The sequence below is a fragment of the Calypte anna genome, chromosome 13, assembly GCF_003957555.1.
Source record: "Calypte anna isolate BGI_N300 chromosome 13, bCalAnn1_v1.p, whole genome shotgun sequence".
NCBI lineage: Eukaryota > Metazoa > Chordata > Aves > Apodiformes > Trochilidae > Calypte > Calypte anna.
The window spans coordinates 7255723-7280150 of record NC_044259.1 but is presented as its reverse complement, the minus strand read 5'-3'; the positions used below and the strand labels follow the sequence as shown (position 1 = coordinate 7280150).

Below are 24428 nucleotides of genomic sequence, written 5' to 3'. Positions count from 1 at the left end.
TTTATTTATTAAAATCTTCTTTTGCCCTTTCTGCAAATGAATGAGGTCTCTTGCAGTAACTTGCCACCAGGAATATCTCAGGAATCCTTTGATGTCCAGCACTGGGTAGCACTTTCCAGTAGGTTTCTCTCAGATAATAAACAGTTAAATATGCCAAGATCTGTCTCCCTTGTGTTTAGCATCAGAAGAGGAGTTTCACATAATGACAAGAGAAGCACCATCTGTCCTAATAAGCAGTCAAAACATTGCTGAAAATACCTGTTTGAATTTAAAGGTCAGTTTATTTCCTGAGGGAAGGAAATCTGGAGAGCAAGGGGGAATTCCAGCTCAGTAAGTTCTAGCAACACAAAGCAAAGCTGCACAAGCACATTGTGGCTGTCATGAGGAGGGAATACTTATTGGATGCTCTGAAATTAGGACCAGGATGGTCCTCACTGTCTGATAGGCTCAGAAAAATTTAGGTTGGAAATGACCTCTGGAGGTCTCTGATCCAGCCTTCCTCTTGAAGCAGGCCCAAACTCAAGGCTTCATTCTGTCTTCATTTAATTAGATCACTCAGGGTATCACCCAGTTGGGCTTTGTGTGTCTTTGAGGCTGGATACCCTCATCTTTTCAACTTGTGTAGGCAAGCCCCAAAACTAAGTGAATGCTATTCCTATAAAATATCCTTGGCCCCTGTGGGAGGCCTGTGAGGGCTGTGGTAGTGGGGACAGGAATCAGAGCCATGGGATGCTGTGGCTCTTATCATGAGCTCCAGGAGAGGGACATTACACCCAGTGCTCTAAAAGAAGAGTTACTATTAAATACGCAATCTCTTTTAAAGTGAAACTCCAGAGGAACAGGCTGATTTTCATACAGGAAATCAAAAGAGAATATAGAAATTATGAAATTGAAATAGTTGAATTCTTGTTTTCAACATCTTTCCCCTGTGACGTTTTGAATCTTGTTTCAAAGAGGCTTTTAAAAATGTTTTCTTTTGACACTTAGATATTACTTCAACCCTTTGTGTGAATTTATCATCTGATTTTATCAAAATAAAGCAACTCAGTCAAGTCCTCATTACGTTTAAAAAATGTCTTAAGAAAATATTGGAATCTTTAGATTTTTGTGTCTTTTAACACAAAACTTGGTTCCCACTCAAATTTTAATGAGATAAATTGTGCAAACTGTGTATGTGTGCATTCACACATCTTATTTTAATGTGTGGCTGACATCTCAGTTTAATGATCCACCTTTAGTTGCGTTTGCTAATTTAATGTCTCTAATTCATGATTCTACTGACCTCATAAAACTGATTTTTATAGGCATTCATCAGTGAGGCTTTCTCTACCTGCACATTATGCCTTGATGTGAGGCTTGACTCAAAAAATCTTTGTCAGAGAACATTTATTCCCTTTATAAATAGTTTTTGATATGGTAGACACTTCTTCAATGCAGTGCTCATATCCTGTGGAAGCTACATCCATGAGATGATCACTGTTAATTTGCTAAGAAAATGCATACATCAGGCACATGGCCGAGTTTCATCTTTTGTTATTTAGAAGAGCTGAGATTTTATGGGCACTTCTAGTGCCTCTGGATCCCAGTGCCCTGTTGCAGCAGTGGGGACATCAGTACTGGGCTGTCTATGACATGAAATCTAAACTCTAAAGATTGAAAATATTTCATTGGGCACCTGAGGCAGACTCTCAGCTCATGACCACCAAAGGTCTGCACTAGGATGAAAGGGTTGCTGATCTGCTATGCTTATGGGCAAATGTTAATTTCAGAGCCTTAATGTGTGCCTCATTTTCCCTAGCTGGAAAAGAGAAAATATTGCCTTGCAAGGCATTATGAAACCTTATTTACTCATGCTGTGAAAATATCCTGAGCTCCTTCTGTGAGAGGCAGCCAATGGAATAGGTTATAGACTCTTTTGTCTTTTTCTCTATTTTGAAAAAAGCAGGAGGCACAAACTGGAGAAAATTATTTCCTGTTTTATTTTTAGAAGACCTGGAAGTCTCCTTTGATAATGGTTGTTCTCTCACTTTCCTCCTTGCAGGTACTATGCTATTTGCTGCCAGCCTCTCGTTTACAGGAACAAGATGACTCCCTTGCGCATCGCTCTGATGCTCGGAGGGTGCTGGGTAATCCCAACATTTATTTCTTTCCTCCCTATCATGCAAGGCTGGAATAGCATTGGCATCAATGATCTGGTGAGTAGCTAAGGATGTACACCAACCTGGTATCAAATATCTTTGGTGTTGTGGATTCTTCTTTAAAAACCAATATGCAAAGAAACAAAGGCAAGAGAGGCTGAAGGAGAAGCTTCTTGTTATCAGTGCAGAGAGGATGCTGAATTTTTGGAGGGTGTCTTTAAGGGAGTTTAAAAACTACTGTGTCCTGGAAGGACTGTCACAAAGACAGCAGTGGGAGAGGATTTTACCTGTCTGCTAATCAATTCAGTGAGTAGTCCTTTGAAAACACACCAAGCCTCAGTCAGTTCCCACCAGGCACCTTGGGAGTCCTCAGTTTCCCTTGGCATAGTGGCCACTGACTGGCTTAGCCTGAGGTTCCCTCCTTGACCTGCTTGCAATGTTTGGAGAACCAGGAAACCCAGACTTCCTCATGAGGGATGGTGCTTTGGGCCAGTCCCATCAATATCCCATCTTGGCATGAGCCTTAGACGGGGGGAACAAGTGTGAAATTCTCTCTGCAAGTAGTTTCAGAATAAATCAGTTTTGCCCACTGCAGTCTGGCTTCACTTGCAAGATCCCCTCTACAGGGCAAGGACTTAAGAGCTGCAAATCTGCTCTCCTTCCAAGCTGGAGATGCAGGAATTAAAAAATGGCAAACTGTGAAAACACCTTATTTAGAAGAGCTTGTTTAAAGAGATGTGGCATCTTTTATGCCAAGTCTCAGTCAAGGAGCTATGAATAATTTTTGGCTCATGGAGAGTAACAGGTGCAAGCTGCCAATCCTCTAGACAAGGCGAGAAAGCCAAAATTGCTTCTAGATAAGCACCTTGAGTACATGCAGCTGGTAGAAAAGGAAGGTGTATTTTGTTTATTTAACAAATTCTGTCAGATATCTGATCTCTTCCACTGATTTCCTGCCCTCAACTTTTCAGAGAGAACTCAGCACCCAGCTGGCTGGACCAGCCTTTCTTAATAGCAGTGCAAGTCCTGTCCTTCCTTGTGACCTGCTGGCATTTACTGTGCAGTTTTCAGTAACTGCAGGCTGAGGTAGTACAGGGTTCAAACACCACCCAAAAATGCCTATCTGTCCCAGTTATGCCTCCTGCTCCTCAACTCATATGCAAGACCCCTTTCTTCTTTTGCTATTTCTGTTTCCATCAAAAGTCACTGGCCAGATCTCAGATTATGGACTCAGCTTGCAGACTTCTCCTGCCTCGGCTGCTCCCACAGCCTCTGGGTCTGGGAATCTCAGTGTCACCCCCAGCTGCTGCAGGTCCTTTCCCTGGCCACCTGGTCTTTCCCTAAGTCCCTGTGGGACTTCTGCAGTGAGCACTGCAAAAAAAGCTTGGCACAGAGTGATGTTATTCCCCTTTGCTGTGTCTGCACTGGGGGGTTAAGCTGATTTTCACAGCCAGGTTGAGCTATGCTCTAGGATGCTGGAGCTGCATCATGGGTTGGTCCATCAGTCCTGGGGACCAGCAGACCTGAGAAGCCCAGGGTGCTGGGCAAGCCCAGACCTGAGAAGCTCTCCAAGCAGGAGAGGCAGTGGTGGGTGAGGCAGGTGCTGTGGAGAAAGGAGAGAGAAAGGAGGGCAAATAAGCAAGCTGTGTGGGACTGTCCCTGCCCTGCCAAACAGCCTGCTGGTGTTGGAGAGAAAGCGCTGAAATTCTGTCCTTCTTTTTTCTCCTTGTCCTTCCTCTCCCTGCCCCAGATTCAGCAAAGGCAGTTCAACAAGGCTTCCAACTCCACTTACTGCATCTTCATGGTCAACAAGCCATACGCCATTACCTGCTCCGTGGTGGCCTTCTACATCCCCTTCCTCCTGATGGTGCTGGCTTACTACCGCATCTATGTGACTGCCAGGGAGCACGCCCGCCAGATTCGGGTGCTGCAGCGCGCGGGGACCCCCGCTGACGGCCGCCAGCACCCCCCAGACCAGCACAGCACCCACCGCATGAAGGCTGAGACCAAAGCTGCCAAGACCCTCTGCATCATCATGGGATGCTTCTGCCTCTGCTGGGCCCCCTTCTTTGTCACAAACATAGTGGACCCTTTCATAAACTACACGGTGCCGGGGAAGCTGTGGACAGCTTTCCTGTGGCTGGGCTACATCAATTCAGGGTTGAACCCTTTCCTCTACGCCTTCCTGAACAAGTCTTTCAGACGTGCCTTCCTCATCATCCTCTGCTGTGGGGATGAGAGGTACCGAAGGCCTTCCATCCTGGGGCAAACAGTCCCCTGCTCCACCACCACCATAAACGGATCCACTCATGTGCTAAGGTGAGTGTCCCTCAGATGCTGCCCAAAGCCTGGAGTCACCAGAAAGGGCACTTCCCACGATTTTTTGTAAAGGGTTGGTCTCAATTTGTGTTTGAAATAGCTGGTGGGTTAAATGTTGAAAAATGGAGAGAGCAAAAGAAGAACCTTAGGGTGCTCAGACAACCTGGGTTTGTAAGTGACAGATAACTGTTGGCATGTGTGGTTTCCCCTGGGGTGGGTTCAGGAAGGAGTAGGGATAACACCCAAACTGTGTGTGGATTTTGGCTAGTCCTGCTTTTTTGTCTGAGAGGACAACTTGACTCCACAGGGAGCACCCTTGTTTTCTCCAGCAAAGGGATTGTAACACCCTGTCCCTTCTCAGATTCTACCTTTGTAGCTTCACCGGCCCCTGCTCCATCTTTTGAACTAACAAAAGGCTTCTCCAGACACCCTGACATTGCTAGGACACTTGGGTGGCTCTCTGGAAGGAGGAGTGCTTGTTATTTTGTTTTAGCAGCTTGGATAACGCTGCCTTGTCTGCCTCTTACTGTCACTCAGTCAAAGCATCTCCCTCTGCAGGCAGTGGCACCCAGCACTCAGCTTTGCAGGAGCATCAGGAGCAGCTCATTTGCCTCATGGGCTACAGGATGTAGTCCTGTTGGCTGACAGTTTGGGATCTCAATGCATGTGAACCCCACACCTAGCCCCTTCCCCTTTATTTTGTACCACAGTGTTCTTTGCAGGAGGAGACAATGTGGGCTGTGTGCTGCTGGGGTTTGATTTGCCTGTTTTCCAAGTTTGCTTTCTTCAAGTGTAGGAATTGCCAGAATCCTTTTTTTACCCCTGAATATGCACCTATTTAAATTCTGATTTGTACCTTCAACTGGAAAATTCAGGCAGGATTCGTGTAAATGGTGAATTGAATTCTACAGGTATAGCTACAATCCAAAATTCGTGCCTTATTCATTTTTTGATGGTTGAGATTGCAATTCATATGTCATACATAAAGGATTGTTTCTCTGGTTGCAGCACAAATTGTGTAATTAATTTTAAATATTTGTAATTCATAGTTTTAATAACTTGTGGTTTGGAATATCATTCATTGAAAGGACTTGGGAGTCATTCTGAATAATGAGTGAATAAGAGAATTTCCAATGGGCACCCAACTAACCTATGGCAAAAATTAGTACAATAATTAACTGCAAAAGCTACTGGTTTCTGGATGGCTGTAGGATGTGTTCAGGAGTTCTGTTCACCATGAGACTGAAAGCAGAATGCCATAATAATATGAAAAATACTGTTTTCCCCTTTAAACATATTGCTTGCATTTCTTTCATCAGGCATAGATAATTATCCAACACAAAAAAAAAAAACAAACTCATGCCTTTGTGAGTCATTAAACTGTCATACTGCATAAGTGGATGAGAACCTAAATCAGCATTGCCTGAACTCTTGGATAAAACAAGTTCTGAAATTCAAAGAAGATGACTTTGAGTAAAACATAATTGAGCAACGATCAGAGTAGACAAGCTCTGGAATGTTTGAATCCAGGAGATCACTTTGGTGTATTCCTCCTTTCCTCTCAGAAGGGCACTCTTCAGCTCAGTACAGTATTAGTCTCTTTAGGAAAAGCTATAATAAGTGGTTTATCTACTCATTTCCCATCAGAGAGAGGTCTTCTCTGACAGGGCTGCTGCCAGTTTTGTTCCTCCAAATTAAACACATCCCAATTTTCCTTTTAGAAAAGCCAAGTAAAACAAAGTGAAAAAAAAAACAACAAAAGCATGCAGCTCAGGGGGGCTGGAAGTTAATCGTCTTCATAAATACAAAATTAAATAAAAAACCCAGTCAGCCCACCCTCCTGCCAACACTCTGGAGGTGCACAGTGCTCTGGGAGAAGGGTACAGTAAATCACTGCATGCAGCCAGCACTCAATGCCAGAGTACTGCAGGGGAGTGTTATTGGTCCCTGTAGGGAACATGAGTAATTGTGTCAGTAAATCTCCCAAACTTCAGTGAGCCCCAATGCTTCCTGTGCTGCTGTTGGAACAGGCAATGTAGAAACTCAGGTCTACAGGTTTTAGAAGTTTAGCAGCTCTATGGCTTACCTTTGGACGTGTTGGGATAAAAACAAGTAGGGAAGAGAAAGTCAGAGCTGCTGTAGAAGGAAGGAAGAAGTGATGTGGTGCCTCTTGGTGATGCTTCCCCTGCAGGAGTGCACAGAGGTGGCCCTGCCCCATGGCTCAGGCAGGTCCCTTGGATCTGCTCCAGCTTTGAGCTGGGCAAATGCAGACTGTGAAATGTCTGCTGGAATTTGAGGGCAGTCCTGTAGGAGGACTGGTAGTGTCTGCATGGTGAGGGGAGCTCCATGGGTGCCCAGTGCTCCCACTACCACTGCTCCATGAAGCTTGACGTAAGGGGCTTCACATGTAGGATTGGCAGGGCTTGAGGGGGGGAATTTGCACCTGGATTTAGCTTTGTGTTGCCACTTAAGTCTGCAAAGGTAAGAGCTCTTCCTTTTGCCTTGCCTTTACCTGGCCAGGAGCAGAGGAGACTTTGAACTAGAGAGCACTATGTACAGGCAGGACAGGAGGGCTGATGGCATTGCTTTAAAAAGAGTGAAAAAGTTAAAGAGGCTTTTCTTCTCTGTGTACAAGGTAGAGGGGTCACCTTTAGGGGAAGGGGAACGTTTGCTGGTGTTACAAATTCTTCAACCATTTCCCAGAAATGGTTTCACAGGATGGGTTGAGGAATGCTGTGGTTTCCCTGTGCCATTGCCAGCGAGGATGGGCTGAATAACGTTGCAGGTTGTGGGTCATTTCGCTTGGTCTTTAAGTGATACTGTTCAGATTGTTTTAAAAAAAGTCTGAAAAGACACCTTAATATCTGTACCATTGGTAAACATGAGATTATGAAAAGTAGATCTCAATTCTACAAACTAGTTTTATTTTAAGAGGTTGAAATTTGTAAGATGTGACTCACTTGACTTGCTACGTATCTCAGCAAGGCATGTATTACCTAAATCATCCCCATAGTTTGTAGATCATAATAAAATTACTATCTTCTGGCAGGTGTATTTGTAGTCAGGATTCTTAAGGAACAGGTCTTTGCCATAAGCTGTTTACTGTTAATCTCTTCTCTGGTGAGAAAAGAAATTGCTGATAATATTCAGAGATAACACAAGATTAGAGGAGTTCAAGGTAAGAGCAAGCAGCACAGGGCTACTCTGTGTTCTGAGTTACTTGGTTAACTGAGCTCAAGGAAGATGTTTCCACAGTTACAGGAACATGGTCTTTATGGCATGCTTGGCATGCTGAGCACAGGCTCAGCCCACAGGCTTAATCTAATCACCAGCCAGTGTGAAGCAGGTTTTATTGCTGGACTTCAGCTCCCAGTTGATCCTGAGCCTGAAGGGTGATGGAGGATGCTCGTGCAGCCCCAGGGACAGAGTGCCTGGTGACCAGATCGGGATGTCCTCAGCCCTTTTGTGTTCAATCCTTTGATTTGGGGTATTAGTACTGAGCATAACCAGCCAGGAGTAATATTACCATTTTGTTGGGTGCTGCACAGTTCCAGAAGGGGAAGGACAGCCCCAAGGTCTGGCAGCCATGCCTAGGACAGGCAAGGGACAGGTGGTGGCAGCTGGAGGACACAGCATGGCACTGAGCTGGCAGGCAGGACCATGGCCTAAGCTGATCAGCTCTCAGCAGCATGGAGCTTTGTGAGTAGCCTGAGTATTTTGTTACAGCCTGGTGCAGGGTGATGGGTACCAGAAAGGGCAAACCAACTTCCACCTCTGTCCCTGAAGTATTAGCAGAAGCAGCAAAATTGTATTAGTTTGCATTCAGTTCAGCACAAGGACTCTCAGTACCCTTGAATTAACCTCTGATACTTCTCTAAATACATTCCTTTTGTGCCTTTGCTCTCATTTCCCAGTTTCTTTGGAGTAGGTTTATGATGGCATGTACAGTACACAGAGACATCACAGCTTGTTCTGCCATTAAAGCTAGACTGGGCAAAGTAGTTAAAAATAGTACAGAAGGATGATCTTGTACCAGTGAAAAGGCTCAGACTAAGGCATTAGGGAGTAGCATTTATAAGGTCTTTCCTTTGCTGATGTTGTTAATCTTAGTCAAGAGATAATTCGGTTTTCCCTGAAATTTCATTAGCTGCAAGCCTGAAAAGATATTCTGTAAAAATATAGGAGATCATTAGCCTCAATAACAACTTTAAAAAGAGTCTTCTAATTTCTTGGAGGAGCTTTCTTGTAATTTTTTATGAAGCTTTGCCAATATTTACAACCAAACTTATGTTCCAACTTCCCTGGCATGATTTTACAACTTGGCATCAGTCTCCTCCACCGTAACAGCCTTTGAGTGTAACATTCACAAATACTGCAACTGGGAGTGGGGAAGAATCATGAGCAGGACACAGAGAGCTATAAATATCAGGAGGTGAGTGATGTTTCAGAAAGGGGATGGGGCTGATCTGCCCAGAGGTTCTGAGAGCTGCTGGGCTCCTGCTGCACACCCAGGGCTACAATCATGAGCACCAGCCACTTATCAAAAAAAAAAAAAAAAAAAAAAAAAAAAAAAAAAAAAAAAAAAAAAAAAAAAAAAAAAAAAAAAATCCCAAAGATGAGGAGCTCCAAAAGAGGAGACTCCAGCACAGTCTGGAAAATAAAGAGAAGGAATTGCATCATGAATTGAAAAGCTGTCAGGAGGTTGGGAGCTTATGGCAAGACATGGGAGGCTTTCCAAAGCAGTGCTCACTGTCTGAGATCCAGCCCTGGTTCTGTCCCAGTCATGGTTTTGGGAAGGCAAAGCATCTCTGTGCTCACTGAAGCAGCCACCAGCATTCCCAGATACAGTCTACCTCCAGCTTGTGTGGGGGTGGACTTGTTTTTCTATTGTGGGTGTTTTTGTGAAGTTATTCTGAAGCCTTCCTTTGTATTTGTAAATGCAATAGGCTTTTTATTGAGGCTGGGTTATCCCCAGGGTAGGAAGTCGAGACACTAATTTCTTTTCTCTCAGCTGTCATCTGTGAAGTCTGGGGTAAGGTTCTTCCTCCCACCCCTTCCCCGCTTTTTCTTTCCTAGGGATCTGTGCTAAATTCAAAAGCTGAACAGTTTTAAGATTTTTTTTTTTCTTTAGACACTATAAAATTCTTCTGCAAAGAAGATGAACTCTAGGGAGCGTGGGGTGTCCTTGGCTCCCCACCTCTGCTCAGCATCACACCAGCTCCCAGGGGTGATGAAGAGTTGCCAGCATCACCTTGGGCAGTGTGTGCACATTGTTCCTCCCTTGGTCCTTCTTCCTGCACACCCATCCCACCTCCCAGCCCCAACCCAGCTCCCATGGATACTCCTGCCCTTGGGTTAAGCTGCTGCACCCTATGCCAGAGGAGGCTGGTGCCTTCCTCCTCCCAAACCCCACTTGTCCTGCCAACAATCAGGACACCATTGAAGCTCAAAAAATGCCACACCAGAGGAAGCTGAGAACTTCTGATAAGAGAAAAGTTTCTTGTAATTCTGCCAGGTGAAGTCAAGATACTTTTCTTATTTCCTACAGAGGAAAGAGGGGATTAGATTTTTAAAATACCACATTTTCCTTAAATTTTAGTAAGGTAATCTCTTGCAATATGTCTGTATATTGGAGAAAGAGATTAGAGCTAAATAAATCCCTTTTTGTTATTTAGCCTAATACAAGATTCAAGATCAGAACTTCTGCATCAGTTTGTTTCTGGTAGGGAAGCTGAGGCATTGAAGGGCACCTTGAGCTTGGAAGCAATTGAAATAACAACTGATTTTTGTCTATTTTTCATTTCATGACTTGCTCTTTGAGTAACAAAGACAAGTGATGTATTCTGGAGGGGCAGGAACCCCATTTAGGCTTTCCTTCCCATCTGAGATTTGCTGCTTCTTGTCCTGGTTTATATCTCACCAGAGGATGCTTAATTCCTGGTTCAGTACCTCCCCACTTGTGGGATGACCATATGATTTGGGGTTTTGGGAGAGCCCCTTCTGCAGGACACTGTGGGGATTTGGTACTCCATGGGCTGTCCTGGGAAGTCGGGCTCACCCCAGTACCTCCAGACTCAGCCCAGTACCTGTCTCCTGCTCAGTCTTTCTCTGTATTACCTCCTCACTGTAAAGCCTCAGCACCCATCTTCTTCCCTCCTGGCTGGTATCTACAGCTTCCCTCAAAGCTTCCTCTCTCTCTCCTGCAAAAGATAGAGCAAAAAAAGATTTTTAGACAGTGCAAAAGTTCCACCTGTCTGATAGAACTCAGTATAGATGGGCTTGATTTCCACACATTTACTTTTTCATCCTCTTAGGTCTCCTGACAGTAAAAGAAAGCAGCTCCAGTTCTGCACAAAGTGATTTGGATGGTAATTTTAATTGGTTTGGAGGTCTTGATGAAAAAGCAGGACATAAAATGTTGGGAAAGGCTCTAATCTGATTTCACTTGAGTCCTTGTCAATACAGAGCAGCATTATCAGGCTTCCTAATTTAATCCCAACTCTGGTTCCTGAATCAATGATACGATGCTAGTTATGTATTCACGTTTATACACCTTAAGTGGAAAGCTTCTGCTAGAAAATGAATTCTTGCTCATGTAATGATATTTAGCTGAGCTTCTCAACATCAATGTGTCCTGTGTTGGGAATACAGGACAGGCTGAAGAGCTGGTGCTGGGAATGGGATGATAAAGTGAAAAAGATGTGGATAGGTTATCAGCCTTTCAGCTGTAACTAGGAGTCTGCTGTCCCATGAGATGGCACCCGAATTCCAAACAGTCAAAAGAGGTTTAAAATTATTTTTGCTACTTGAATAAGTTCTATTCTGGACAGCTGTTTCCCATCCACCTACTTTTTTTTCTGTTTCAACTACACAGCTCCCAACCCAGACCTTGGCATAGCTCTGCTGAATGAACTGGGCTGTCCCCCCCCCCCCCCCCCCTTCAGAGATTAGTGTGTTTTATCGAAGTATTTTTAGACAATGCATATCAGCATTTTCCATGATCTCCGCATGCCTTAGGATTAGAATTTCTGTATAAATCTAATAATTTATTGTTATAATTATTCACTGTAGCAGCAGACATCTCTCAAGCTCAGAGATAATTGTTTAAATGCATTTTAATTTTTTTTAACTTCTTTTTTCCTTTGAATTTTTAAATAACTCCTCCATTCTGATTGCTGTAGGATCATTTATTTAAGCATTATATGCACTACCTCACTGTGGAAAAGCTTCCCTGTTGCTGTAGTTAAAGCTGCTTCTAAAGCCTTTGGTGTACCTGTGGAAGAGAAGAGCTGTGGTATTCATAAGACATTTTGGGCAGTTCTTTGATATCTCCAGGAAGATGTCAAGGACTTTCACTACATCTGCTGTGATCTGATTGCCTTTTAACCACTTTGCTGGTTTTTTGATCCTTAACCATTGCCTGTATTTTCGATTGCTGGGTGTCAGCTGGTGCCAGCCTGCTGGGTTCATGCACTCCTACAGAGCCAGGTCCCTGCTTAGCCTGCTGTGAGTCTGTCTGCAGTGCTTCTCCTCATCTGATTTCAGTTCTTAGCCAGCTGTAGGTGTATCTCCCTCCTAAAGTGCACATTTCAAAAAAGTACATTGGCCGTTTTGAGGTATTTTGTTTCATTAATTTCGCATAGGAAGGATTAGATTTGATGCTAAGATCTGCTACTTAGCATGCATTTGCATCTTGAATAGATGGCCTGACCTGTGAATTGATACAGATGTTGGTGATGTTTTGGTTTTTTCACCAGTAAAGCTGCAAGACTTCTTTATCTGTGCCTCTGGAAGTACATAATGTCTTGCAAATGCTACATACAGGTGAGTAAGACAATTCCTGCATTAGCTGATGATTTCCTTACTTCTGCATTACTTTGTTGTTTTGGCTGTCACAGGCTGCTCCAGCATTACCCACATCACAGAAGACAGCATTTTTTAAAATTCAGGCACCTACCTTTAGAAGGCAGTTTTGGAGCTCACCTTTGTTGTTGTTGCTGGGCTTTGCTTTATGGTTTATCAGTGAGATTTCCACCTGGCATATGCTGCTTTCATCAATCACAACCCTATCAATGGGGGATTTTTCTGGATTCTCCCTTTGTCCCTATATCTTAATTCCTCTGTCTTGAGATTCATATCCTTGGCATCTTATACGCTGAGTCTAGGTAAGCAGTTAGTACAAAGCAAGTTAACCACCTTCTATTTCACAGATTCATATTGAAATTTAAGCTATAAACACTACTTCAAATTCATGAGCTGTTACCTTCCCAAGAGGTTACTGAAGAGAAAGAGGCAGACTTCACACCAAGTGTGATTTATTGTTTTTTGAGATGCCAAAAGAAGAAAAGATCAGCTGTAATCTCTCTGCAGTTTAAGGGAACATTTCTAGCAATGTCTGCTGTTTTGCATGAATTTAATTTAGTACAGACCAGAGGCAACAGGTGAGCAGGAACAGCACAAGAGGTCCAAGGGTGTAGGGTATTTGAAGGATATTACAAGGTGCTGAACTACAAAAAAAAAAAAAAAAAAAAAAAAAAGCCACAAAGAACTCAGAGCTTTTCTAAGCTCCAGGCCACTAGAAAGGAAGTTTGAAGGTGGAGTGATTTGTTTGGATTAGAAGAAATTATATCTTCTGAAAGCTTAAGAGAGCTCTGCTGGTGTCCCTGATGTCAATAGTGACGATAAAGCCCATGGGACTCAGCCACCACTCTGTGAAGAAATTTACTTTTTTTTTTCCCCTGAAAGATCATCCTGAGGGAGTGATAACATCTAAACATCTGTCATAAAGAGGCAGGGGACTTCCTCCACAGACATCATATACTTGGATCAAAGTGAGATTTAGCATTTTTTATTAAAAATGTTTACAGAGTAACTCCCAAAGACAGAAGGATTCTGACCTTGAAGGAGAAATGGCACAGGCACAGTTAGATGCAGAGCTGGCTGAAATTGCCTCAAGTCTCATACTTTCACTGCAGAAAGTGTGAGGATTTTTGAGAGGACAGGTCCAACAATTTTCCCTTCTTCCCATAGAATGGAAGTGTAACCTATTAATAAAGTGAGGATTTAAATATCCAGGTGGATTCACTGATATTTTTCTTCCTTCTTTTATCAGGAGAGGAAGACACATTAGCTCTAGCAAAACCTCAGTATAGCTTTGTGTGCTTCCATGTATAGCACAGAGAGGGTTCTTACCCTGGAGTCTTCAGCTGGACTTTCTTTAATTCCAGAAAACACAGACATGTTACAAGCAGAGGTTTTGAAATGAGTTTCACCAAACAGAGCAATCCTTAGCATAGAGCTGAGTTGTGTGTTGCTTTTCCCTGCTTGAACAGGACTGCTGGAGAGGAGCACCATTGCTGGGGAACATCCTGCATTCTTCCTTTGCTCTGATGTGTCTTTCCCTCACAGAAGTCAAAATAACCACACTGCTTTGTTAAACCTTTTTTGTTAAACCTTTCCAAAGTCAATCATGTCCCTCAAGGAAACATGTTGATTCTTTCTGACACTTGTTAAGTGTCACTGTCATGAACAGTCTTTGAAGAGATGCTCTTGCAGACTTAGCAGAAAGGATGTTAATGAGGCTGTTGATTCATCTTATTCCACAGGCCCATCAAACCCAGTGCAGCACTTCAGTAACTAAAGAGACACAGGGTACTAAAGAGCATTTAACTTTATAGATAAAGTGCTTTTTATGACCTGAGTAGAATGTCAGGAATTTGATAGATGTATTACTGTGCCAGTATTTGATAATGATGTTCCTGCAGCCTCCTTAAACATCACTGGATGCAGCTGCACAGTGGGAATGCCCTCCAAGACACATGCAGGTTGTTGAACCACCTGCAAATGCTGCTGTCCCTCCTGGGAACTAAGCACAGCTAGATGTATTTACTTTCAAGATTATTAGTTGTTCTTGTTCAGAAAGATGCTCTTCCAGGTCAGTGGCTGAGCCTTTTGAAGATAATAAGATAGTTTGTAGTGTTTGTTTGTTATTGTTCATTCAATCCCAGGAGGATTCTGTGGTTCAAAGCACCACTGACCCATTGGTCACTAACCAAGCATCAGCCTGTCCCTGACAACCAGGAGCTGCTCAACGTAGCCATAGCATCAGCCAAGCACTGGCATGGCACTTGCAAAGGCACCAGCCTGCATTTTCCACCCTGCTGAAGGAAGGTTAAAAAAGCTATGGAAGCACTGTAGTCAACAGTTACCCTTTCTAGATAGCTTTCCAAACATCCCCCACAAATATGTGAATGTTAGACTGGATTTAGTTTATCTTCATCTATGCCTCTTGTATACAGGAAGAAAATAAAACAGTAGTTCACATCCTCTTACATCCTATCATTTTGTTTTCCATTTTTGTGCTTAGCCCTGGTATTATCACATATCATACATCCTCATAGGAGCATTTTACTGCTCTGAAATCCTCACCTCTCTCAACACAGAACATGGAAATTCCTTTAGCCTCAATGTTGCCAAAGGTCTGAGTCCTGGCAGTGCTTTTTCCATGACTGAAGTGAAGCTGCCTCTAGAAAGATCATAACAGCTGTTTAAATGCAATCCACAGTAATAGGTTTTCCTGTATTTTCTTTTAGAAAGTGAAAGAAATGCAGTATGAATTTGTCACTTTGGAAGGAAGGATTTGGTGTTGTAACATGAAACAGAGCATAGTCAAACAGATAAACTTAAGTACCAAAGAAGAGAAGATATAGCTGGCTTCTTGATTTTTATTATATAAATATTTTTACCATTTTATCTGTAACCGTCTGTTATTGCTCAGAAACACAGTTTACATTAATGTACTACCACATATAATTTTTTCAGTGACATTCATGTCCTATGTGCTTTTTTTGCCAATTTATTTATAGCACTGTAGTTAGCATTTACTAGCAGGGAAAGCACTTTATAGCATTTAGTTACAATATTTGAGACAAGAACTTGCAACTACTTCACAGGCAAGAAAGAAATTACAAATGACACTCCAAGAAGTGTTACCAGGAGATCTTCATAGAGCTCAGTTCCCCACCATTGGCAGCACAGCACCTGGCAAGGCTGTCAGCACAGAATATGGAAACATTTGCTCAGCTTCACCCCACCAGGAATGTCACATCCACCTCTGAGCAGGGACATGAACCTTCTGCAGCCCCTTGGCAGTCCTGGAGCTCCCTCCTTAGACACAGACCCGTCCAGCTTCTATGATCATATGGGAGTGAAGAGCACAGGATGCAAGAGAAGAGCCCATAAGAAATTATCTCAAAGATCTTAGGGAAACAACTCACTTCAGTTCCACACCAGTTATCTATTAAAAATTTTTAAAAAAATATTATCTATTAAAATCTTTATTCTTAATGAATTTTAAAACAAGCTCATAAAAATCCTTTAAAAACAAGTCACAGGGTAAATTAATTTCTTTAAAAAACATCTTTTCCCCATGCATGGGTTCACATGAGTTTGCCTTTGAAGATTTGACTATAAAATTGTGTAATGCTTAACTTGGGCTTTTTATTGTCAGCTTAATTAATGGTTGAGAAGCAGAGGCTGCCATGCTCCTCTGGAGCTGTCCTACCTCACCTGCACACCTTGTTTGAAGTTAGCAGACACACAGGGATTTTTTTATAAGCAAATATTTCTGAGTACTCCACACTAAACAAAAAGGCTTTGATTGTTCAGCTGTGCTTCTCACTTAAGCTTCCAGTACAGAGCTGGGTGCAGAAGGCAATTAGAACCTCAGTGGCCTGCAAAAGCTATAAATACCTTTAAGGAAAAATATGTATCTTGAGAAGCATCAGAGAGGTAATTGGACAGGGCCTGGTCTTCAGAATCTCTCTCAAACATAAGACAATATATTAAAGAACAACTCTAAGCTATGTTCCCATTACATAAAGGAAAGTTGTATAATTCAGATGAATTTTCAGGTGTCTGAAATTTGTTTTCTTCACCCATCCAAATTCTCAGTTGCTGTAACAACATTTTTTCATCAACTATGACACAGATAATGCAAATTCAGAGACAGAAATGCCTTGTGGTTAAATTAACCTTACAAAGCTTTCATGCCCAAGCAGAATAATTTTCAAAAATTATTTTGGCACTGCCACTGGTGCTACTGAACACCACTACTACAGCCTCTTAAACCAACTCACTGGGGTTTAGGTAAGGAGAAATAGGCATGTTGAGCAAATCCAAGTGTTTGGATATCAGAAACACATCTGTTCTGCAGAAGCAGGAATAGGTCTGAGATAGCCAGGAGCCTGCAGTTACCTGGGTGGGCAGCCCCAGCATCCCAGCACAGTGCCTCATCTGGGACATCCCTCTTATCCCTGAGAAATCAGTGAAAGCAAACTCCTCCAGAATTCCATGGTTCTGCCCAAAGCTGGGCTCTCTGGGTACTGCAGCTCTGCAATCCAGTGTATCTGACAGGTGTATAGCAAAGCCTTCTGTCCAACCCCTCCTTTAAGCCAACAGAAGAAGAATAAAATACCAAGATTTTATTTTAGAATTGTGCAGCTCCCTGTATGACATTCTTAAAATAGTTGATATATGCAGGAGCAGTAGAAGGGTATGTTGGGCTGAAAGGAAAAGGCTGTTATTAAATCACAGATGCAAGCAAATGCAGAAAGTAAGGCAGGCAGGTCTGTTAACTGTGTAAATCTTTCCCTTCTTCTCACAGTCTGCTAATTACACACTAATGTGTAATTCTTTTACCTTGCAGTGGAGCCCCCAAGTCACATCTGTTTTTCAGTAACCTCCATGCCTTCTACGGCTTGTGAAACATCCTTCAAACCTGCAAAATACCTCAATTTCCTTACTTATTCTGTCCTTTTCTGCTTGGCAAACTGGAGTGCAAACTCCTGTTCTCATTTATGCTTTTTTATCATTGGGTTTTATTTTTATGATTGTTGCAGAATAAGGTCTAGAGCTGCTACACCTCAGGTGTACAGCTGATGCTTACATTTTTTTAAAAAAGTGTGAGATAAAAGCCCCACCTGCTCATGTAGCGGAAGGAGCCCTTCTTGCTCCTAGGGCTGATCCTGAGGCCTCGGGGTTTAGCCCATTCCTGGACGATGTCCTAGGGCTGTTCCTGGGGCTCCGGGATCTACCCCTTCTTGCCTGCTCCTGGGGCTCCTCAAGCTGTGGGCTTCTCCATCCTCACTGAAGAGTGAGAGCTCTCTCCGTGGGTGTCAGCTGCTCTCTTATTGGCCCCCTGCTCCTGCACATGCTCAGGAGGGAGGCCAGACACAGGTGAACCCACACCCACTCATCAATAACTCAGGGCACCTGGTCCTGTCTCACTACATGCTCATCTCATGACTTTCTGGCCAAATTCTGGAAAGTATCTACAGCAACCTGAATATATGGGTGGAGATCCAGATCCTCCAAGGCTGAAAAGGTGAACACAGGCAGTCTTCATTCTAATACAGGTAGATTTCAGCTACCTGCTTCTCTGAAATACCCCAAACTCCTTTTTAATATTTTTTTTTTTTTTTTTTTTTTGGCATGTGTTTGGGGATCAGAGTCCCCTCTTTTTGATCCCCATGAATTGGCTGAAGTCCAGTGGGGCAGGGACCAGGTCTGCAGAGGATGAGGCTTGTGTGGCAGCTGAAAGAAAATTTGGCAGCTCAGCACACCCATAGCTCAGGAGGAGGGAATATTAAGTAGAAATAAAGAAGTGACCCCTTTGTTTGATGTGATGTGCTCATAGGCTGTGCTGTAGCCTGTGTGGAGGTGTCCAGATCAGGAACTTGAGGAAAAAAAAAAATCACCAGAAATGAATCACAAAGTAACAAATAACAAAGCCTACCTTACAGCCAGACATTCACAGCTGAGCTCTTATTTGGTGCTGAAAGGAGAAGCAGGTCTGTAATCAAAGCTTCCAGAAGACAATCAAAGACAATCTTTAGTATAAAAGAGGATGCTGTGGCTGAAAGCTGAAACTAGAACATTTGTGATGAAAATAAGGCACGAATTTCTAACACTGAGGGTGGTTATTCCATAGAGGAAATTATCAATTGTAGCATGGATTTTCTTTTTCTTTTTTGTCTTAAGAAATTAAAGATTTCCCAGAAAGAGTCAATTGGTTGAAACACGTAGCAAGGTCCTGTTCTATACACAGGCAGCAAAGAGAACAATGACATCAAAATCTACAGCAGGGACCAAGGTCTGCCTGTAAATCTCCAGGCACCTTGCCAGTGGGGAAAAAAACAAACTAATCCATCAAATCCAAGGAAATCCCCATTTATGAAAAGAGTCTAAAAGAGTCTAAAAAGCTCCCAGCTTTTTTTTTTTTGCAGCAGAACTGCTGCTTTTTATAGAGGAGATTTTTCCATTTGCGCTTTATCAGGCTCTTGTTGGCTGATGAGAAAAAATGCAAGGCTAGGAAGGGGAGTCACAGCTGTAAGTGCATTGAGACACTGGCAATTCTCTGTTACACTTCAAAGGACTGGTGAGAGACCAGCACTACCCCTTGTTCACTGCCAAAAGCAGTATATTTTTAAAGTTAGTACTGGGTGCTGGCTAACAGCCAGTTCCAGTTATAATTTTACTAAAAATTAAATAGTTACTGCCATATTCCTGCACTGCAGTCTGACAGAATCAAGAAGCTCAACTATTACTCCCCCATCTGTACTTCAGAAAGCAGCCTGATATTTCCAGCATCCTGGAGCTGTCAAAAGGCTCAAGGATCACCAGCCAGGGATCAATGCCAGCTCCACATTGCCTCCATAAATCAAATTCCTTAGCTTCAAACATGCCAGCTATCCTGGGTAGAAGTTAAGTGACCTAGTTACTACCCCCTAGACTTTTATTTAAGAGATATGAGTGGCTTCTTCAATCAGCCCAAACAGGCTGCTGGTGCTGATGAAATTAGCAGGAGGAAAACCATATGTAGCTACCAAATCCCCTCCTAGAGCAATACTGAAGAGATTTTGGAAAATGGGTTAAGTAGAGCATTTCCTGCCTCGGAGTGTGCTGGGCAGGGAGAGCAGTGTCGTCGTCCCCCCCCCAGCAGTGACTGCCACAGCCACCCCACACCATTTCATCCTTAGTGGACCCAGTTCCTGTACCTCAGAGTTCACAACCAGCAGCTCTGGTTTTCAGCAATAATCAGGCACCTTCCCCAGCCCAGAAACCACTACAGGAATTTACAGACAGAGAGGGGAGGGAGCACTGTGCCTAGTCAGGAGATGAGTGACACATCAAGGGAGCACTTGGAAGAGCCCAGGTACAAACCCTATAGCTCCAAACCCACAAACATTTATTTAGCTAAAACAACTGTCAGTGAGGACAGGATCAGCACAGCAATCACTCACTCTCATAACCACCTTTTGTAATATCTTTCCCTCACCTTTTTAGTGTTCCTCAGGATAACCAAGCACTAACAGAGATCCTTCAACCACCACAACTGGTCCAGCCTCTGGAAGTGCTGTTCTCCCACCCTTGCCCTTTTATTTCCTAAAGCACCAGGTGCCAATGAGGCTCATCAGGCTTCCTACTGCCTTCCCCATCTCCCTGCTCTGCAGGACACCAGGACCAGGCTCTGTACACAAGCCCCCTGCAAGCCACATTTCACCTATGAATAAAACTATTCTACAGCACTGAAGGACTCTGTAAACAGGCAACAGCTCAGTTCAGGTAGAGCTCCATCACCAAGGATTTTAGTTTTCCATTTCACTCCTTTACCTAAGCCACTGTCACCTGTCTGTCTTTACCAGTGGGGTTCTCCAGTCGATCCCTTGGCGGATGTAGAAGATTCTTCAGAGCTGTGCTGGAGCTGTCTGTCCATCCCAGTTGGCCTGAAAGCCAAAGTCAGTCTACAGCAGTCTGTCCCAGCCAGCAAGTTTCTTTCCTTTCCTTTTCTGCTCCCGGCCATAGTGCAGGCAGCTCTGCCAGAGGATGGCAGTAGACTTCTGGCCACTGTCATCACCTCAGGCTGTATCAGCTCTGGCCATATTTAACAGGTGCTAGAGACAGAATTGGGATGATGAAACTGATTCTTGTACTTCTGCTTCTCTTTTTGAGCTTGTTTATGTCCCCCAGTTGATTTTTCCACAGTTGCTATTGATGAGATACTCAGTGAAGCTGCAGAAAAGATATTTGGGATCCTGCTGGGGTGGTTTTTTGAGGCTTAAAGGCACTGAGAGGGAAGTTGTTACTGCGGGTCATAGGCACACAGCTGATTCAGACATCAGACAAAGAATTTTCAACTTGTAGCACAAACCATTTCCCACAACCATCCTTGGAGACTGCAGTTAGGATGCCACTGCCAAGGGGAAGGAGAGTCTCCTTTTCATCTTTCTATTTTAACCATGCATTAGTGTGATAAGGATAATCTCTGGTGGGAGTTACGGCTGTGGTCATGCAACAGTTGTCTTAGCAAGATGTTTCAGCAACATAAATGAAGGGCTGCACAATGTTCCAAAGCATAAATCTTTCAATTTTGAAGACTGCTCTCAAAGAGCAACTGAAAATATCCAGCCTAGAACTGACTTTCAGCTGGAAAGGGCAATAATAATGCTTCATTGTGAGCAGCACACTGGGATTAATTGGAAGTGGTTATCTGACATTTGCTCAGTTGGTGCAGGATGCGCATCATGCTCAGTGACTGCCACGTGTTTCTTCTCCAGGAGAAATTAACATTCAGTGTTGTGCAGCATTCATTAAGTAGTCCAGGAGGGGAGTGCAGATTGCTGCCTGTACAACATTGTGAGTCAACAGGGAAGGAAAAGAAATGGGGGGAAGCTGGAAGGAGAGAGGCTTTCCCTTTTATTCCTGTTCAACCGCAGGGTAAAAGAGGGAACTGGTTTGTGTGTGTGTATGCACGTGTGCTTGTGTTGCCCTGTTCCACTTGCACCAGCCACAGCTTCCTTAGCACTGGCAGAGAATAGCATGCAGGGGACAGTGCTTCCAGCTGCCACCAGTTGTGTCAACAGCAGAAGATCATGAACCTCCTTGTCCTTTTCTCCAGACAGCCACAACGGGAACTTGAAGGCTGCTTTTCTATAAGATGGCAGGGATTGCTCAACCAAAATCATGCCTCCACTCTCGTTTATTTCAGCTAACAACCCAGGAAGTTTTGATGTGTTTTAGCAGGGTGCTTGAGCACCTAGAAGAGCAGGGCAGGGACGGGTCCTGCCACAGAGCCACGTCCTGGGGAGGAGAGATGCTCCACCATGGTGCAGATGGCAGCGCCATTTTCAGAGCTATAAACAGTATCATTGTCATAGCTCTTTGAATGGTACTGCCATATGTACTGGAAAACCAGCATTTAAGCTTGTAAGGGTTTTTCTGGCATCTGGATTTTCTCTCCATTTGGATGAAGCCAGTTTCTGAAGTATGAATGGAAGCTGCGTGTTGCTTGGGATTAGGTCCCCCTCAGAAGTTATATTTGAATCTATGAGGATCATCATATTCCTTTTGGTCTCCTAACCTGCAAAAACCAAGTGTCCTGCACGTGGTGAGATTGCTGATGCATCCAAACTTCTCTGCTCAGTTTGAGAAGAAGCAGAAAGTACATGGAAATTTTCATAGCGAACCTGCCAGGCTCTGCATGGTTTTCTTTAGCAAGTATTGTACTTTTACAGTAAAGTAAATTTGATCAAGTGCATCTATCTGGATGAGTGGGTGAAGAGAAAGTGCCTATCTTAAACCATCAGTCTTCAGGAGCTGCACACCTCACCTGGTTGCCAGTGCAGCTCAGATGGTGCTCAGATTCCTGTTGCTGCAGGAAAAGCAGCTGTGAGCAGCAAAGGGTGAGCAGCCTGACACTAAGGGTGCCATGAGGCAAATTGAGGAGCAGAGCAGAGCCCAGTGGCACAGCAGGGTCAGGTCCACAGTGCCCTGGAATCTCAGGGGCTGTGATCTGCTCAGGGCAGTCTCCTGCCTTTGCTCAGCATTGTCCATTCTGCAAGAATTTTGCTGTAATGTTTGATTTTTTGCCGATCTGGCTTCTTTTTTTGGGAAAGAAAAGAGGGAAGGCAGCAGCACTGGGTGTTGTTGAGAAAAGAAACCCAAGAAACCAGTGTGGCCCTGTAAGGATACACAGGCAGGTGGGAGGGCAGGAAATGTCCTGTTTGCTGTGACGCTGCAGCAAACACTGAGAAGCGTTTCCAGAAGCACTGGTGTTGCATGGCTCCTGGCTGGGGTTGGTCCTGGTGTTCCTACAGTCAGTTCCATCTGAGATGGCTCAGCCCATCCACCTTGTGATGCAGGGAGTTCACAGGGAATAAACATTTATGAAACAAGAGCAAAACTGTAAACCCTCCTGAACTTTGGCCAAGCTTTTCAGCTGAAAAATGCCAGTTATCTCTGTTTAATATTAGGCTGATTCCTACTTCAGAAGAGCCCACAGAGATCTGGGAGCCAAGGCACCAGGCAATGTGCTTCTGATGCTGTGTATGAAAGAGCAGCATCAATTCTGGTGACTAATGGATCCAGGCATTGGTGACAAACATGTAGTTTGCTTGGCCACCCGTTTAGAGACATTTTCTAAGAGCTAATTAATTATTTCAGTTTTTGGATTGAACTATTGTGCAAAACATCCCATCACACAGAGAACATCATATGGCATGTTAACTGTAATTAAATAAAGAAGTAACTGAGCTCAAGAGATACACTTAATTAAGATTAAAGAAGTGATATGATTTACAGCTGGAGAAGATGAAGCTGAGCAATTGAAAAACTAGACAAATGGCTATGACATGCTGAATTCTTGCAGGCACATACCTGGAATATGTGGTTCAGTAACACTTCTATGGCAGCTTCACCAACCAAGTTTATTTAATGAGGTTGTTTAGCCCCTGAAACACCTCCCCCCCCCCCCCCCCCTTTTTTTTTTGTTTGTTTGTTTGTTTGCCAAACACAGACATGCCTCTTAAGCAGCTGGGAGGTAAGACCTTGGCAGCTGGAGTATTGATTGTAGAGATAGAGCACTGCCAAAATATACACAAGTTTTCCTTTTACAAGCCCTCCTAGAAACAGCAGCTAGATTGCAGTATTTTTTATTTCTCCAATATTTGTACTGTGGTAGGACATAATTTACCTGTTTAACAGAATTATCACACCCCAGGCACACCAGCTGTATGTTATGGTTGGAAGAAATCAGCATTTCTTGGCCCATTCATAATGAAAGAATAATTCCAGTAAGAAGTGATCAGTGTCATCAGTTCTTACTCCAGGAGAGAGTGTTTTGAACTTTTATACCTCACCTATGATGTTCTTTTGCTATACATCTGCATACCTGCAGATAGGCTCTCTCCATCTTTTATTTCTCAGCCTTTGAATCCCCCCACAGCCTCCCCCTCCCACTTTCCCCCTCCCCCCACCCCCCCCAACTGCTGTTTTCTTAAGCTGTGCATCTTCCTAAATAGTCTGATGTCTCAGTACCACACTGTCCTGATATTGTGTCCTCGTGGCCTGTTTACAGCCAGTTTGGGAATTCCCACTGAGGTTAAGTGGCTGTATATTACCAAGTTTTGTAGCTGAAAACCCTGGGTTTTGGACTGCTGTTAATCACCATGAGATCTTAGTGCTTTTCAATCACTCAAAAGCTGTAAAGCTCAGCAAGAAAAAAACTCTTTGCACCAATATAGTCAGCTGAAATGACTTCCATGACAGTAAATTAATTGCTTTAGGGATGGTATATGAGGTGTCAAGTCTAGGTGGAGTCACTAGATCTTGTGGCCCAGTTTGAAGGCAATTTCCTAACTGCATTAGGAACACAAGGACAGTATAATTGCCATCTCTCCCCCCCCCTCACACTACATTAACTTGTAATCTCATGCTTCACTTTCACCATCCCACTGAAAATGTTTTAATCTATTCCATATGCTACCCTATCCCTATCCTATACTTCTAAGTGAGCAGCAGGAGCAGAAACTCTGAGCTTTCGGGGTCACTTCTATCTTCAAAACAGGAACACTTAACTGGGAGCTCAGGGCTGATATTCTAAATATCACAGAGGATGTGTGGAAACTTTTCATT

General features: G+C 43.5%; 1 protein-coding gene across 2 annotated transcripts in view; it reads left to right on the top strand.

Moving 5' to 3' along the window:
- HTR4 (5-hydroxytryptamine receptor 4) overlaps positions 1-24428 on the top strand; it is a 66413-nt gene that overhangs the window by 25952 nt on the left and 16033 nt on the right. For both annotated transcript variants that reach the window (XM_030459216.1, XM_030459217.1), the window contains exons 4-5: positions 2042-2195; positions 3889-4457. In XM_030459216.1, coding sequence (XP_030315076.1) covers positions 2042-2195; positions 3889-4457 — 723 coding nt within the window. The remainder of the gene's footprint in view (positions 1-2041; positions 2196-3888; positions 4458-24428) is intronic.